The 17401-nt window shown below is 42.3% G+C and overlaps 2 protein-coding genes and 2 non-coding genes across 5 annotated transcripts; 1 reads left to right on the top strand and 3 right to left on the bottom strand.

Annotated features, from left to right (window-relative positions):
• The first annotated feature begins 5903 nt into the window (after positions 1 to 5903).
• On the top strand, positions 5904 to 10077 carry pole3 (polymerase (DNA directed), epsilon 3 (p17 subunit)). Its single transcript, XM_017440433.3, has 4 exons — positions 5904 to 6154; positions 7909 to 7994; positions 8077 to 8195; positions 9607 to 10077. Exons 1-4 carry the CDS (start codon positions 6089 to 6091, stop codon positions 9795 to 9797), a joined length of 462 nt encoding a protein of 153 aa, XP_017295922.1. The 5' UTR covers positions 5904 to 6088; the 3' UTR covers positions 9798 to 10077.
• A 3313-nt stretch (positions 10078 to 13390) lies between these two features.
• On the bottom strand, positions 13391 to 16902 carry rpl12 (ribosomal protein L12). 2 transcript variants are annotated; one of them, XM_017440430.3, is made up of 6 exons: positions 16744 to 16902; positions 15235 to 15308; positions 14906 to 15004; positions 13967 to 14048; positions 13798 to 13884; positions 13391 to 13550 (listed from the first exon to the last, which is right to left on the bottom strand). In XM_017440430.3, the coding sequence occupies exons 1-6, from the start codon at positions 16778 to 16780 to the stop codon at positions 13432 to 13434; spliced, it is 498 nt and encodes a 165-aa protein (XP_017295919.1). In that variant the 5' UTR covers positions 16781 to 16902; the 3' UTR covers positions 13391 to 13431. The 2 variants fall into 2 exon arrangements, with proteins under 2 accessions (XP_017295919.1, XP_017295920.1); XM_017440431.3 differs by having other exon boundaries at positions 16628 to 16768.
• LOC112449896 lies at positions 13628 to 13753 on the bottom strand. Its single transcript, XR_003038450.1, has one exon. It is a non-coding gene; the product is annotated as a small nucleolar RNA SNORA65 (small nucleolar RNA).
• Positions 15075 to 15200, bottom strand: LOC112449895. The gene has a single exon (XR_003038449.1). It is a non-coding gene; the product is annotated as a small nucleolar RNA SNORA65 (small nucleolar RNA).
• Positions 16903 to 17401: the final 499 nt, after the last annotated feature.

The following is a 17401-nucleotide window of genomic DNA, read 5'->3' on the forward strand; positions in this document are numbered from 1 at the left end:
GATGGATGGATGGAGGGATGGATGGATGGAGGGATGGATGGATGGATGGATGGATGGATGGACGGACGGAGGGATGGATGGATGGAGCAGTGTGGGTCAGCTTTAAGGAAAGGCAGCAGCGAATAGAAAAGTCTTCAGATTTGATTTAAAACAGCAGACAGAGTTTCAGCAGACCTGCAGCTTAAGGGGAGTTTGTTCCACATTTTAGTAGCCTAAAAGCTGAAAGCTGCCTCTCTGTGTTGAGTTCTGACCCTGGGAACAGAAAGCAGGCCTGTCCCTACTGACCTGAGGGCTCTGGGAGGTTCATAGCAGACCAGCAGATCAGAAATGTGTTTTGGTCCTAAACCGTTCAGTGCTTTGTAGACTATATGGTTGAAGCAAGTTAGAGATATGAGGAGGTAAGATTACTTGGACATTTATAAGTCAGCATGAGAACTTTAAATCAATTCTGTGGCGCACAGGGAGCCAAACGAGTGAGGCCAGGACTGGTGATATGTGCTGAGATCTGTGTTCCAGTTAAGACACGGGCAGCAGCAGTGTGAACGAGAGGTCAGGTTGGAATAAAACCAGGAACTATTCTCTGCAGGTCAGGTCTAGTCAAAGTCACCCCTTTAGAATAAAGTCGTCCTGCAGCCATTTTGGTCAAACCTTGAAAATGATGTATATAGCATCTCATGTGTTATCACAAGATGTCACATTTGGAGAATGTTAGCTACTACCACAGCAAATCTGGGCTCAGGATCTGTAAAACTGAGTTGGAGTCATTTTTGTGTTGGACATCTTGAATTGGATTGATTTCTTCATCAAAATCCACTCAGTGCTTCATGAGATATTCTGTTAACAGTTAACAGCAACATTTTAAACAAAGACCTTAAACAACTTGTTCAAGCTCAGAATATGTGTTGGAGATCAGTCTCTGCTACCATACCAAACTTTATCTTCATATCTGAAACTGACGGAGTAATGCCTGTTTTTGATGTCAGGTAATTCCACCAGATTAACTCTGTATAATGTTTGGTGAACTTTCTGAATAACTATTCCTCCAACTTTAATGAGGAGCACAAATGATTGATTCTAGCTTCAGTCCACTGAACAGCGAGTACTACATCAACCATTTCCCCTGTGTATACTGACAGTTTATCACTGATCCTGTTTCCCACGTTTACTCCAAACTCAGGATCAATGAATGCTGGCCCAGTCTGATTCGCTGTATTCTTCCTGTAATTTGATGTCCATAATACTGATTATCGTCTTCTATAACTGTATCTGAATGCTGGTGTAGATTCTCAGTCATCCAGGCCACGGTAAATTCAAAAAAGGGTAAAAAACAAAAACAACTGGACTTCTATTCTGTAGCTGAAGACGTTTCTCTTCTCATCCGAGGAGCTTTCTCAATTAAAATCACCACAACAAACGCCAAATCTAATCCTTTTGTTAAGCACTTGTTGCTGAAAAGTGCTACATAAATAAGCTTGACTTGTTACTACTCTGTGTTGAATTCCTTTTTTATGAAAATAATTCAGCCCCCTCCTATACCTTCATCTCGATTCTAGATTAGATTTAAGACATTTCCTGAATACAGATGAGATCTGGTTTCTGAGATTTCCAATGAATCTTTTCAACCCCTGCCCATTTGCTGTCTTCAGGTGTCCCACTATAAAATGATCATATGTCCCTCTCCGCTGATGTTCCAGGTTTCCCATTTCCCCCCAAAACATCTCTGCTCCTTTCACAATAATCTTATTGTTCTGTTTTGTGCTTTATCACATATACAATAAACAACAGTATCTTTTCCACCTTGACTGCTGAATTTGTTTCCATTATTGCAGGGCGGCTGTGGCTCAGTGGTTAGAGTTGGAGGTTTGATTCCTGGCAGCAGTCCCATGCCGAGGTGTCCCTGTGCAGGACCCTGTACCCCTCACTGCCTGTCGGTGTATAAATGGATTTAAAGCACTGGTTAGACTCCATAGAGTGATTTATTCAGATGAGATGTAGTAGAGTGCTATATGATGGGTAAATGAGGACAGATTGTTTGTAAAGAGCTTTGAGTGGCCTGATTAGCTGGAAAGGTGCTATAGTACAGGTGTTGAGAAAAACAAAGTTTTAGTATTCACTCCTTTCAGAGGAATCTCACCTGACCACTTAGTTTCTCTCACTGGATCTTTGATGTTGCAGAAAAGACGGACACACAAAACGAGTCCAGACCAGAGGTGTGATTACAAATCATACATTTATTCAAACATTCAGCTGAATGGAGATAACAACTCACCAACAAGAAGCAACAGCAACATGTTCCCAGTTGTGTCTGAAGTAATAACCCCTTCACTTCTTTTTATACTATAAAGCATACGATCATATCATGATGTCCTGGAACCTTCCGCCTCCCTCACCCCACAGACACACTGTTCTTAGTGATTATTCTATCATAAGCTAATCGTGACTTTATTTCAGCAATCAAATCATTTTAGTGACATTGAAGTTTGTTTCCATTTTATTGTAACCTACTTTTAACAATCAGATCATTTTAGCGATATCCAAGTTTGTTTATATTCTATCATTGACTAAGCATAACCTCATTTCTTAGCAACCAAAGTATCTTGATTATATTGTACAGTTTGAACTGCATTACCATTTAGCATTTGTACAAACTTTACATGTTTGCACCTTTGTGAGATCCCTGTGAATAAAACATGTTATAAGGCTGTAATGAGTTTAACAGAAATGAGAGATGAGCACAAACCAAACTTTACACATCTGACTGTGGTTTGGTGTTGACACTTACTTTTTTCATGGCCTCTTCATAACTTACACTATTTACTGCTTTTACACGTTCTGTCTGACCTCACAGCCCTACAGTCCCCCTGGGTTGTCCTTCACTCCACATTTATTTTGTACGTTTTCTACACATTTTCCCACACCTAGGGCATCTTAGCTGTCATCTGCACCCCACAGCTGTGTGATTATGTCTTTAGCACTTAAAACATTGGAGTACAGAAGAGAAATAGGGCCTATCTGTAAAACTCCAACATCCTATTTTACCTCTGTCAGGGAGTTTATTCCAGCATTATTGATATGCTGCTAACTCTTTCTTCATTATTGTTTTTCAGTATTCTTGTAGCTCTGCTTACCTCTGCATCATGGATGCTTTGTTTAAGATTCTTTGTCAAAAGGGATCAATATAATCCCTCCTTTTGTTACTTTGATCCTTCTTTCTGTCACATTCTTTTTACAGATGTTTTCAATATGTAAAACATTATTTTTCTGCTCTTCAGTTTTCACAAAAACAATAAACTCCAATCTCTAACAATCTTAACAAAGTGGACTTCTCCAACCTTCTTCTTTACTTCCTTTGACAATGTTATTAGGTTTAACTGTATGTTTCAGGGTGGCATGGTGGTGCAGTGGTTAGAGCTGCCGCCTCACAAAAACATGTTGCAGGTTCACCTCCTGGCCTTTCTGTATGGAGTTCACGTGTTCTCCCTGGCATGCATAGGTTTTCTCCAGGTGCTCTGGTTTCCTCCCACAGACCGAAGACGTGTGTGTGTTAGGTTAACTGGTAACTCCAGCTTGTCCCTAGGTGGACTGGAATCCTGTCCAGGGTGTCCCCCACCTCTTACACAATGACTTCTGTAGACAGGAAGCAGCTCCCCTGTGCCCTGAAAGGAAAAACGTAGGTAAAGAAAATGAATGGATGGATTTAGAGAATTGCAGCTCAATCCACAGGTTTAGCCAGCAAACCGTGTTTTACACAGACAATTATTGAGAATCAAGGCTCATCGTGGCCTGCAAAACTCTACTGTTAGCCATGCTAAAAAAAGAAGAAGAAAATAACCATAAGGATGTTGGATGTCTAAGATCCATCCATCTATCCTCTACTGTTTATCCAGCCTAGGAGAGAAACCCAGACCTCCCTGTAGTGACTTGTTCTTTTCACAAAACACAAAACAAAACGAACCTAAGCCACTGAGGGGCTGCTGGCTGGCACTTAGTTGATGCATCGTCCTCTTGGATCCATTCTTCTTATGATTACAGAGCATTTATTGATCTTACACTCTCTGACAAGATGCATTCTTTTAAAGTTGAACACTTACAAACTTGACTGTTAGGTTAATCCAAAAAAACAGCTGACAAAATTGTTGCAACGCAATAATCACAAACAAACAACGACGAAGAAGACGACGGTCAAAAAACTGTGTTTCTGCTGCAATCAGCACACCTGCTGACAAGTTACCTGTGACTCCATTTAACACACATAATGCCACCCACAGTGACTTTTAGGTATTACACCAAGATAAAATATAAAACACAAACCCCATATATGGCTCTAATACTCCCTCTCCCCAGCAACATTCTCCAGCTCCTCCTGGGGGATCCCAGAGAGGATACATAATCCTGACTGTCATCCCAGCTGCGAACCGTCCCAGTGCACGCTGAAGACACCAACAGAACCACATCATCTGCAAAAAGCAGAGACAAGACCCTGAGCTTCCCAAACCAGACCCCCTCCTCTTCACCACTGCGCCCTGAGAACATGACAAACATGATCGGAGACGAGGGACAGCCATGGCAGAGTCCAAGCGGACACAGCTCTTGCTTTGAATATGCAGGCACCAGATTACGATGGGCGACAGGTGCAAACGCACAGCAGACAGCTCTACATGCTGCAAACACATGAAGGATGCAAACTCCAACATACACAAATGTAAAGCAAAAATGCTGCAAATAACAAAAAACACTAGAAAAAACAAAAACACCAGAAAGTCAAAAAAGCTACAAACTCACTCCACAAAATGGACGTGCACCAGACCACTAGGGGGACTGGAGGTTGGGTCCTGGATTCAGAGATGGCAGTTCAGTCTAATGAAACAAGTCAACATTAATCTATAATAAATACTCATTTAAAAATAAACAATGACATTGTTATTATTATGATAACTTGTAACTAATATTAAAATAATAAATTGTTATTAATAATTAATTAACACTCTACTGCATGCATCACTGTTCCAACATGGGAAACAAATCAAATCATATTTTTGGGGTGTATTATGGGGTGCGCTGCCGTGTGGAAACGTTGAGCAATAATGGAAACTACATATTCAGATTCAGATTTTATGCAGTGCATCAGGAAATTCTTATTTCACTCAACTTTCTTATATAGATATAACTGGGGGGGTTCACTAGAAAATGTTCAAATTGAATTTTAGAATCTCATTTCCATGTGTTACGAACACTCAACCTGAACTCATTCTCACGTTTGTCATGTGGAAGAAGCACCTGTGTCCTGTTCTCAGCCCGTCTGCAGAACAAATGTATAACTTTAAAAACAACAACACATATGTGTCTTTGGCTTAGTGGTCAGCCTTGTTGCCGGTGGTTCGAGTCCAGTGTCTTTCTGTGTGGTGTTTCCATGTTCTCCCTGTCTGAGTGTGTGTGTCAGAGGTTATTGTCTCCTACATGGAGACAATAACCTCTGACCTGTCCAGGTGTGTCCTGCTGTAACACAAGCGCCAGCTTCCCCAACACTATCTGTCCTTCTGTGCATTCATTTATCTGTCGTCTGTTTTGTGCAAATACATTCAAGAATGAGTAAGTAAGGAATTCACTGGTTCTGCTGGTTCCTTAACTGCATCATGTCGCCATTTGGGAACAAAACCAATTTACTGAATAAAAACTCACAAAAACAAAAACATGATAAAAACATATGGTACACACTACAAACACCTTCTACTCGATACTGTTTTAACTGCCAAAAACAACAATCAATAATGTTGAAAACAATTATTAAATATAATCATTTTAGGAAACGTTTTTCTCTCGGTAATATATTTTAGTGAAATAGAGACGAAAGCGGAAACACGTCACGCAAACGTCACCGGTCAAAGTTCATCGTTGACGCAGGCGAGCTCGTGCTCGTTGGTAGGTTCGCGGGAAAAACGTCCCCAAACAAACCGGTGGGCACGCGGCAGCAGGGGCACGCGGGGGTCTCCGTTAACACCGGGGCCTGTCGCTTAGAGACGGCCTTTCTGCGCATGCGCTGCTTTTAACTGGAGGGAGGAGACGGAGCGGCCCGGCGGGAGAAGCAATCATGGCGGAGAGGCCCGAAGACCTGAACCTTCCGAACGCGGTGATCACCCGGATCATCAAGGAGGCGGTGAGTGGGAGGTGGAGGAGGTGGAGGTGGAGGTGGCTGGTTCCGGTCCGGGTCAGCTGCAGGTTAAAGAGTTCTCCGTCAGCTAGTCACCGATGACCCACAGCACAGCTGCAGTCCAGCCTTATGTTTATAAAACTGAGGAGGACAGAGTACTGATTGAGAAACATCCAGGTTGTCATCGTTTCCTGACAGTTACTGCTCAAAAGTTGGCTGTTCTGTGAGGAGAAACTGTTACAGATGTTCTCAGCCCCATTTATTAAAACCCTTGTGTTTTTGAGCCCCCAGCGACAGGACAGAAGTCTGTAGTTAAAAGTGTGCCCCCCCCCGTCTCTGAGTTGGTTCAGCCCACCTGCCTCTCTGCTCAGACAGCTGTCAGCAGACAGCTGTGGACATGAGAAGTGTTAAAGTTGGGCTTATTCCTCAGAAATCCTTTACTGCTGCTCCTGAGCAGGTAGGTGGGAACGGTTTGAACAGATGTCTAAAGTTAAAAGTTTAGTAAAGATCTACTTCTGGTTGTAAAGGATTTAGCCACGGTTTGTTTAATGACAAAACGAATAAAAAGAAATCTGTCCGGGAGTCAAACCCTGATCTCCTGACTGATCTTCCTGCAGTTTCTGTTACACCCCCCACTCACAGAACAAGAAGCAGACCGTTCCTCTGCCTTCGATGTGGAGGCTGCTCATAAAGGCTTTATCTTTGTTCAGGCTTATCAAACAACATATCTGTGTGACAGACTACCTCTGCTAAAATGAGACCTCTACAGCAGGGGTGTCAGACTCCAGGCCTCGAAGGCCACTGTCCTGGAGGTTTTAGGTGTTTCTGCTCCAACACACCTGATTCAGATGGTTTAATCACCTCCTCACCAAATCATCAGGTTCTCCAGGAGCACGGCAACAAGTCATCCATTTAAAGCAAGAACACATCTAAGACATGCAGGAGAGCGCCCCCCTGAGGAACGGAGTCTGACACACATGATCTACACTTTAGCCTGAGAGCGTTTGTTTAGATTGTTGCTGTTTTCTCAGTTGAAGCGAGTCTTTGTGACTGTGGGAATGTTTCAGCGTGCTGGGAGTTCAGTCAACCTTTGGACCAATCATCCAGCAGCCTGTATCCGTCTGTACGCTCAGCACAGACAGGTTTTTACGGACTATAAGGCGCACTTTTCTCACAAAACGACAGTGCACCTTATAATCCGGAGCACCATATATATGTAAGAAGTCGTAATGTTTCAGTACAACTTTGGTAAACTCCAAAGCTGCACCGTTTGCAGCATTAAAGCTCAGTTAATGTCGTGTTTTGTAGCTTCACCCCGGGCTCTGCGCACGGACCTGAGGGAGTGTTGGAGGCGTTTATACTTGATGCTTACATCAGTGCAGTATTCTCCAAAAAGACGGGGCTGTTTTGTTTTGCTTAATGTGCCTTAAAGTCCGGTGTGCCTTTTATATGACAAAAGTTCAAAAACGGACCATTCATTGACAGTTCGTCTTATAATCCAGTCTTTTCACATTCAAACAGATGGATTTGATCGCTCCAAAAGTGAATCAGCTGTAGATGTACATCAAACCATGATTTACTGAAAGTTTCAGTAAAATCTGTTCAGTGGTTCATGACATATTTTGCTAACAGTACAGACACAGAGAAAACCCCACCCTCGCTGTGCCTAAAAGCAAGCAGCTGAAGTTGATGTTTTTGTTTGTGTGGAAAAAGAGCAGTTGTCTCTGAGCTCACTCCTCCGCACCGTTTGCTTCTAACAGCTCCCAGACGGGGTGAACGTATCCAAAGAAGCGCGCCGAGCCATCTCCCAGGCAGCCAGCGTCTTTGTGTTGTATGCCACCTCCTGGTGAGATCGTTTGTTTTTAACACCTTTCATACGGAAACTAAAAGATCTGAATGTTCTCAAAGTTGTTGTTTTTACTTTTCAGTGCGAATAACTTTGCCATGAAGGCGAAAAGGAAAACCCTGAATGCAGGAGACGTGCTGGCTGCGATGGAGGAGATGGAGTTCCACCGCTTCCTGGAGCCTCTCAGAGAAGCTCTGGAAGGTGAGAAGCTAATGGACACATCTGCTCCAGATGTTTGGCGTGTGGCAGTCAGCCTTAAAGCTGAGTTGATCTCTGGAAGAAGGAAACCCCACCTCCCTTCGGAGCATCAGGACTCAGTAGAACTGTTCAGGGGCCTCGAGTACATGTCCTCCTGAAACATGGCGTACGCACAAACAAGTCCAGATGTCTGAAAGTGTGCGCATGCCTGACTCCATCCACATCATGGTGGAACTAGGCCACATCGACTCAGATGGATGCATGTACGCCCTGCAGGTGTGACACATCCAGGCTGCACGTTTGTAACAGAACTTCTGTAAACAAAGAATGATCTGAAACTTGTTCAACCAGCAAAAAACAGGAAGTTTCTCACCTGAAGCACTGCCTAGTAATGGTGCTGTGAAGACAGGTTGATGTATGGGGGCTCAGTGCACATTAATATCAGGAGGCCTCACTCTGTAGTCTGTTCCCAAGCAGCTCCTCAGACTGAGGGAATGAATCATGCTGCCATGTTGCACATGACCTATAATAGAAATGAATGAATAATGAATCTGTTAACATAAATATATTCATCCAGGAAAAGAACCTTGATTTTTACATTTACAAGTTCTCATTTAAAAGTGTCTGCAGTCGATAGCTCTCACTGTGCTTTCATGTTGGCCGGTTCTCAGCTGCAGCTGGAGCTCTGACCCCGGTGTGGTCAGCAGCTGGGTGAGGACGGGGCTCCAGGACCGGCTGGGTGGGGACGGGGCTTCAGGACCGGCTGGGTGGGGACGGGGCTTCAGGACCGGCTGGGTGGGGACGGGGCTCCAGGACCAGCTCCAACAGGGTTGCTAAGGGAAACAAGGGGCTGATGGAGCCGGTCACCATGTTGGGTCACATGTTGTTTCTGCTCTGTGTTATTTGCAGCAGTAATAATAATAATTGTAATACTCTACTAAGGTTAAAGGTTTTCACTGCACCACCTTGTACATGCTGTAACATCCACTGTGGGTGTAGTTGTTGTTCATCATGTGTCCAATAAGTTTCCACATCATTAACAGTTTCCCAGCATGAACTCTAAGTGTCGCCAGCGGACTAATAACTGTAAAATATTTCCACTGTCAGGTCATTACTGATACATGCAGGATGTATGCATGTTCTGTGCCCTTTGGATCAGTTTATTATGTTCTGAAGGAAGGTGGAGCTACTCTTCCTCATGAATGAATGAATGAATCAGTCCTCAAGCTCTCATTCTTTCCTCCCAACAGACTTTTCAACATTTGAAATGTTTATTATTTTAAATTGTGACTAAAATCAGAGTTTATGAGATTTGCAGATCATTTCATCCTGTTTTGATCTACATTTTACCCAAAGTCCCAACTCTGTTAGACTTTGTGTTGTTCATGTAAAGAGTGCTCTGTGTTGTCTGCAGGGTACAAAAAGGATCAGAAGGGGAAGAAGGAGGTCACTGAGCAGAAACGAAAAGAGAAGGAGAAGAAGATCGACTCTGAGAGCAACAAGTACAGAGAGGAAGAGGAGGCTGAGGAGGAGGAGGAGGAGCAGCAGCGGATGGAGGAGGAGCCCGAGGAGGAAGAGGAGGAGGAGGAGGAGGTGGAGAACTAGAGCTCACCGGAGGAGGCCATGTCCTCCAACTGACCCGACTCAGACCCTGGAGCTTCAGCTGCTCTTCATCAGCCGACAGCACACTGCTCAGCTCAGTTTGGTGACATTTGAAGAAAGAAAAGTCAAATTTAAATCCTGAAGGATGCGTTCCTTCTTCGGGACAGTCCCAGATTTAGGTGAAATTGTACGAGTCAGCTTTGTTTTTGTATTTTTTTTGTACTTTTATAAATTTGTACATGACTGGAAAGTTTCAATAAAGTTTTTTTTGTATAAAATAAAACGTGATGTCTCAGTGAAGGGACAGGAAGTCCAGATGAAAGCTGTAATTATCCCTGTTGGAACCGCATGGAGGACCTTCAGTCAGCTGACAGAACCACAGTAAGTTACCACACCAAATATTAGCTGTGTCTGTAAAAAGTCTGTTTAATAGCTGGGGCAGCCATCTTGAAAGGGCTGGACTCCAAAGGTTCATCAGTTGCAGACATTTAATGTTTACTTCCTGATAGTATTTAAATCTGTCCGGTGGGCCATGAGATCTTTTACAAACACAAACAAACACACAGACATGAGGTGGTGGGTGATAAAACAGACTGAAGCTGAGGTTAAAGCTAAACTCTGAGAACACAGGATCGTTTTCAGAGCCTGCTTTGAAATGAACGGCTTTAGTGGGTTTAATTTGGTTTGATGGATATTATTTCATTTATACTTATCTGTTAAACTTCTATCTTCACTAGTAGAGGCTGCTTTCTCTTAGAGCAACAAATAATAATGAATTCAAATAGACAGAATATAACGGGATTTTTGTCTGATTGAAAAAATAATTTAAGTTTAAAGTTTCCTTTAGTTTTCCAAGATTTCAGCAATTGAGGTTAATGCTGACTGAGAATAAGAGTTTTAGCTGTTTTACAGAGTTAAATGCAAAAAGAAAACATGGAATATTTTATTAGATCCAGGTTTATTACTGCAGCTACACTAAAACTCTCAGGACTTATGTAAAGAGGTACATTCATTATCTGCATGTTTATGTAAAATGGTTGGATTTGAAAAGGTTAAAAATAATTTCCATTGGTTTTACAGCACATCAGGACAAACCTATGACTGCAGGAAACACATTTTCTTAAAAGAGACCTATCATGCAAAATTCACTATTTGCATGTTTTGTACTTTCATTTGGGTATCTACTGCTTCTAGAAACAGTCCAAGAGCAAAAAAAAAAACAAAAACAAAAACGATACACCCAGCTGTTTTTTTAATAATAAGTAAATGTTTTCTGGTGTCTGCAAAGTGAACCGTTTCAAAAACCTCAGGATTGTTGCGTCACAATCCTCGTTACCTAGCAACCCCAGGCCCAGCCCAGCCCCTCACCTAGCAACCCAAGTGGAGCTCCACCCACTTCATTACAGGAAGACCATCATGTTAGTTCTGCTGGTTTTACTGCTGAACAACGTCTGCTGGAAAAGGAAAATGTTCTGTTGTCGGCTGCAATATAGAACATGTATTTATATTGCTGCTGTTCTGACCCGCTACCAGTCAGGGTTCGGACCGCTGATTGCCATTGTCTGACTCAATAAATATCGGTTTGGAAGCGCTAAGTGCCGCTGTCCGAAAGTCAGAATCCTCAGAGTTTGAATTAATAACGATATAAATGTGGGTCAGATCTGCAGAGTTTAATTCTGGCAGAAAAAACAAAAACTCCCAGGACAGTGGCCCTTGAGGCCTGGAGTTTGACAGCCCTGGTTTAATCCTTCACAGAGTTTTTATGTTTTGAGACAGGACACTGAGTTGGGGGGCGTGGCCAACAGCAGCTAATTTGCATAAAAGTGACGCAGCCCTAAAACCTCTCATTCTGAAATGAGCTCAAAACAGGCAGAAGTGATCAGGAGAAATCTCAATATCTGAGAATGATTCTGTGTATTAAATGTAATGAACATGTTTTGTACAGTCCACAGAGCTGTCCTGACTTGTTCAAGGAAGCAGAATTGGTCCTCTTTAAACTAACTTCTCTTTTGATTTTTTGCACATTGTTTATTTTATGAGAATATATTCCAAGTTATTCAATTTTGCCAAGACAAAGTGTCAACCAGAATCCCACCCCTGCATGAAAATTAGACTTAAGTAATTTAACGTCTGTTAGTAAATGAACCAATGGACAGATTTTAATGAAGCTTTTAAAAATGATATATATAACTTCTATTTGGCCCTATTTGTTCCACTTCACTTCAAGCTCAGGTCCTCTACCACAGCGGTCCCAAACCTTTTAGCTCCAGGGACCGGTTCACTATAAGACAGTATTTTCATGGACTGGCCTTTAAAGGTGTGGTGGATAAATACAACAAAATAAAATGATACAGCCGGCATGAAAACAGGGGTATTTTTTAAACATAATAAACGTAAATCCAACATGCCCTCACAGCTTTGTTAGTTGGGTCCTGGTGTTGTGTTATCAACATGAAGAACAGCCTCTCCTCCCCCTGATGTTCTCTGTGTTTAAACATGCCCTTCAAAATAAGATACAGCACAAATATAAAGTGCTCAAAGAATCCAACTCACCATAATCCTGAATCAGTGGAGCCCTGAGCCTGTTTCTCAGTAACCAGACGTTTGTTTTTTACTCATTTTGCTGCTTGTGGGTTTGTTTTTAGCGGTAACGGATCACGTGACCTAGTTAAGCGTTCTGACACACATCAAAAGTCAGAGACTGATGGAGTGGAGAGAATCCACAGCTCTGATGACCACTGGTGCCACTGAGGCCTTGACTCTCCACAACTTCTCTATTTCCTCCTTCAGCCCTTTGTATTTCTCAGCTTCTCGTGCTCCTTCTTCCTGATGTTACAGTCACTTGGGACTGCTACATCTATCACCAGAATGTCTGGTTTGTTAGCCGTCAGCTGTTTGTCAGTCTGGATCTAGAAGCCCCACAGTATCTTAGCCCTGCCATTCTTGTGTGGAGTCTCCCACTTTGACTGTGGGACATCCAGTCCATACTCGGTACAGATGTTCCTGTTCACTATTCCAGACACTGCCTGCATCTTACATCCTGCTATTATGTGTTGGACTGAGTCAGAGGCATCTTTACACAGTCTGCACCTTGGGTCTTGCCTGGTATGATAGAACCCGGCCTGATTGTCTCCGTCCGTCCTTCAGTCCAGCCCTTTCTAGCCACTGGTAAGATTTAAACCCAGCTCTCTCTGCAACCTGAACTAACTTTTTGGGCCGACCCAATTAAAGACTACTACTACAGCTAACACTGGTTAGAATTAAATAAAATTTAACAGCTATTGAGCTAAAATTGGATGTAGTAGTAGCAGAATTAACACATACTGTGAAGGTGACATGTAGTATTATCACAAGATTGAAAATAAATGTACAATGTTTGACCAATAACAGCTTCAACTCAAGCATTCATCAGAAGATGCTCTTAGTTTAAAAAGGTGGCAGGTGATATGCATAAAGTTATTAGAAGCTGCTGATCCTGAGGATTTACTTTATTTTCACATTAAAACACAACTTAAACCTTATTGCTCCTCATTATGTAAACTTTTCATGTTTTTAAAGCCAAGACTTCCAAAAATAAATGATTGAAAAACAAGAACTCAGGTTTTGGTCAACATTTTATTTGAAAACTTGATTCTGTTCAATCAGACGGACACTCCACTTTGCCACTGTTGATGTCGTCGATGACATCATGAGGAAGACGGCCATCGATGGTACAGCCGACAGACTGAGCTGTTCCCAGGATCTCCTTGATGGTTCCTGATGAGGAACAGAGGAGAAGTGAGCAGGGAGCTGAGCAGCAGTCTGAACTCGGGCAAATGTTTGGTTTCAACGGTTAGTGTTCCAGACTTTTCGGCACAGAGTTGTCCATTCATGTGGACAGCTCTGTTTCCTAAAGCCGGGTTTGCTCTGAGCCTCCACTGGAGTATACTCAGCCACAGGCAGACAGGTATAGTAGCGGGAGGCGGATCCAGTGCAACCAGACAGATTCAACATTTGGTCTTACCAGAGAGCTCCCTGGCGATGGAGCGAGGCCTCATGGTGCGAGCAATGCTTACAATCTCATCGAAGGTCACGCTGCCGCTGTGTTTAACTGGAAAATTCATAAAACAGAAGATTAAAACCGAGCCAGTCCAGCCCAGGACTGGCAGACCGTGGTGAAAAGTGTCACTTACTGTTCTTGACCTTCTTCCTGTCACGAGGAGGCTCCTTCAGAGCTTTGATGATCAGAGCGGAGGCAGAGGGAACCACTTCAATCTGTTCAAAACAAACACAGAGGACTTCATACAGCAGGGTTCCAGACTCAATGTGCAGATCACTAGGTAAATTTTGAGCAATTTTCCACACTAAAGCATTTGTACCTTGGTGTAGCTTTATTATCTGTAGGCTTTTGTGAAATGTTAAGATGTGAAAAGTGTTTCTTTAAAAAAGAAAAACTTGATCTTGCATGGACAAACCACCAGCGACTACAGGTTCCCTTTATAATCCATATTACTTTGTTTTACTTTACGTTTGACAAAATGTGTTTTTATGGCAGAAACATTTTTTCATAATGTTACCAAATCTGATGGCCTCAGTGAAGTTGTACAAACCTGTCAGCTCAGTGTTTTGGAACATTTTCTATAATGACAAATATCTCACAGCAAAGAACATCTCAAGTTCTGCCAGTTGGTAATCTTATTTACATATGAACCAAACGTAGACCTGTTTAGCTTTAATATACAATGGGAAAAATACTCATTGAGTATTTACGGAAATGTTCTAGGAAGTGTAACAGGAAATACAGAATGAAACACTGATGTAGGAACCCCATGAAGGTGCTGATCAAAGACTCAGAAAAGTGATTACAGGTTCCAGATGACAATCTGTCATTGGTAGTTTTTAAAACCCAGATCATTCAGTCTTTTCTGTCAAAAGAAATCTCATATTTACAGACAAGACCAGAAGCAGGGGTTGACCTGACTCCTTCAGACCTGTGAGTCAGTCTGATATTGTACACAATTGAGTGAAAACCTTCAGTCCAAAGTGACAAACTAATGATGGACATGTAGATAAATTAAGGTTCCCAATTCATTCAGCAGTGAGCTCAATCTGTTGAGCAGTGCTGGTCTTACAGCAGCCTGACGGTTCTGGATGGTCAGCTTCACAGTGATCCTCAGGCCCTTCCAGTCTCCGGTGGCCTTGGCAATGTCGTCACCAACTTTCTTGGGAGACTGAAAGAAAACGAGTCATCTGATTAAAATCCAGCAGATCAAGACTGGTTCTGTCAGAGAACAGCTTGGTTAGTGTTCCAGACTTTTCGGCACAGAGTTGTCCATTCATGTGGACAGCTCTGTTTCCTAAAGCCGGGTTTGCTCTGAGCCTCCACTGGAGTATACTCAGCCACAGGCAGACGGGTATAGTGGCGGGAGGCTTGACGGAACCACAAACATGCGATACTCACCAGACCCAGAGGTCCAATTTTGGGGGCCAAGGCTGATGTGGCTCCAACTTCTCCTCCTGTGCACCTCATGTACACTGAAACACACAAAAAACAAATCAGACCTTTTCCAAAGGTTCCTCAGGAGTCTTCAGCAGGTTTGGGGAAACCTTCTTACTTTGACCAGCTTTGCTAAATTTACTTTTTAACATTGTAAAATCCCCATTTTTGACAACACTGGGCTTTAAGTAGTAGAACTGGAATTTGTCAAGCAGCTGAAAACAATTTAACAACTAAAATCACTGTTAAAAGCAGGAAGTAAAAATTAACTTGTAAACTGCAGCAGGCACTTACAGCACACCTCAATCACCATGGCAACAGGTTCCATGTTTGATCTGCTCTGACAACCAACAATTTGCACCAGTAAAGTTGCCAAGTAACTGTTGCTGTGGAAACCTGCAGTTAATGTCTAAATTTTACTTTTTCTACTTGACCTCTTACTTCTGGGGACTCAAAAATGTACAATTTCCTTTTACTTTGCAGCTCAGCAACATCATGTTTCTCTGGACTGAAGTTCACAAGATGTTCAAAAATAATTCATCTGCTGAGGCTCTAACCTTAATCGTATATTTCTGATTTATCCCAATGTAGTCCTGTAACAAACAGAAAATACACCCAAGGCTCTTGGCCTCCCCTTCCCATCATCTGACCACAGTCATGAACTATAAAGTTCAACTTAAAAAAATAATCAGGATGAAGAGAGCCGTTTAGCCTAATAATTTTTGCATTGAAAACAGTTACATTATAAAGTCTGAACATCATTTATTGCTTTTACATTGTCCTAGATAGGGTTAAAAATAAATATCAGTAGAAGTATTTAATTGCACTTAGACATTGTATAATTTGGCACTTTATCTCTAAATTAAATGATATGCTGATTCAATGATATCCTTTCATCTTAGACTTTAAATATTTGTTCCATCAGCTTTTAACAAGAAAAATGTTTGAGATTTGGCATTCATTTAGATTTTCTGCAGAATTACACATCCAAACCTACAGCTCCATTTATTGGAACAGATAAATAACGACTTCTCTTTCAATACCTTACCTGAAAAAGATATTACCCCCAAAGTACAATTACTTGTGATTAAAATCTTGAGTAGTATCATTTTTTTGTAACAGAAGCCATGCTAACACTCATACTGCTTGACTGAGCGCTAATCTTCGCAGCTAATTTAAGCTAACGTTAGCATTAGCTGCTAGCTGTTTGCTCGCACGTGCACCCGCCCGCAGTCCGCCTCACACCCCCAAATTTCTCCCCACATCCACTTGACGTCTATTTTATTCCCCCTCCAACAATGAAAAAATACAATCATCGTCCCCGTTCTCCGGGCGGGTTTTCGTGTCCCATCTTTACCGTTTTGTGCGCGTGGCCCGAAGGCCAGCAGGCGCGGAGGAAGCCGACACACAGCGGCTCCGTCTCGGCTGTGAACCAGCTTCTGCGTTTATTACCCTCTGATCCCAAAAACATACCGATTTTAATCTCGTTGGGGTCGAATTTGGGCGGCATGTTGCTGTTGTGAAGGTTGAGCTCAGTTCAGCTTGGTTGGTGAGGTGTCGGATGAACCCGGCTTCGGGACGACCGATTACTGTTGCACCTCCACCGGTAAAGGGAAAAGAAAGGCCGACAGCTAGCCGCGGAGGTATTTATAGCTCCACCAAATATCGCGAGACTTTGACTCCGTTGTGACGAGACCAGTCGTGTACTCTGTCGCTGTGTTTTTGTCATTCTGTTAGCAAAATATCTCACGAACCAATTGATGAATTTTAATGAAACTCACAAACGGTAATCATTTGCTATTCACTTTTAGAGTCAGCCACAGCAAACAGACCTTAGCCAACACAAACCAACTTTGGTGTGGGAGTAGCTGAGGGACATCTTTATACTCTGAACACCAGTGGCGTCACTAGGCCAATATTTTCAAGCCCCCTAAATAATTTTGGTGTCAAAATTTATTATTTATTTTTTTTTACAAAGATTTAATATAATGTGGCCAGAATATGAGTTTAAATAAATAACCATATATTATTTCATTATTAACTCAAATATATGATCATAAATCTGTCAGTTTTCTTTTTCTTTACAGTGTAAGGTAGAGATCCTCTTTGGTGCGTCGTTATCAAATCCATT

The sequence above is a fragment of the Kryptolebias marmoratus genome, linkage group LG15 (assembly GCF_001649575.2).
Source record: "Kryptolebias marmoratus isolate JLee-2015 linkage group LG15, ASM164957v2, whole genome shotgun sequence".
Lineage (NCBI taxonomy): Eukaryota > Metazoa > Chordata > Actinopteri > Cyprinodontiformes > Rivulidae > Kryptolebias > Kryptolebias marmoratus.

What these genes read in the sequence shown, in the direction of transcription:
- pole3 (XM_017440433.3), top strand. Translation starts at nt 6,089, where the DNA reads ATGGCGGAGAGGCCCGAAGACCTGAACCTTCCGAACGCGGTGATCACC. An exon ending in CCCGGATCATCAAGGAGGCG is followed by an intron (nt 6,155 to 7,908) that starts GTGAGTGGGAGG and finishes TGCTTCTAACAG; the next exon opens with CTCCCAGACGGGGTGAACGT. An exon ending in TCTCAGAGAAGCTCTGGAAG is followed by an intron (nt 8,196 to 9,606) that starts GTGAGAAGCTAA and finishes TGTTGTCTGCAG; the next exon opens with GGTACAAAAAGGATCAGAAG.
- rpl12 (XM_017440430.3), bottom strand. Translation starts at nt 16,780, where the DNA reads ATGCCGCCCAAATTCGACCCCAACGAGATTAAAATCG. An exon ending in AAATTGGACCTCTGGGTCTG is followed by an intron (nt 15,005 to 15,234) that starts GTGAGTATCGCA and finishes GTTTTCTTTCAG; the next exon opens with TCTCCCAAGAAAGTTGGTGA. An exon ending in CATCGCCAGGGAGCTCTCTG is followed by an intron (nt 13,551 to 13,797) that starts GTAAGACCAAAT and finishes GTTCCTCATCAG; the next exon opens with GAACCATCAAGGAGATCCTG.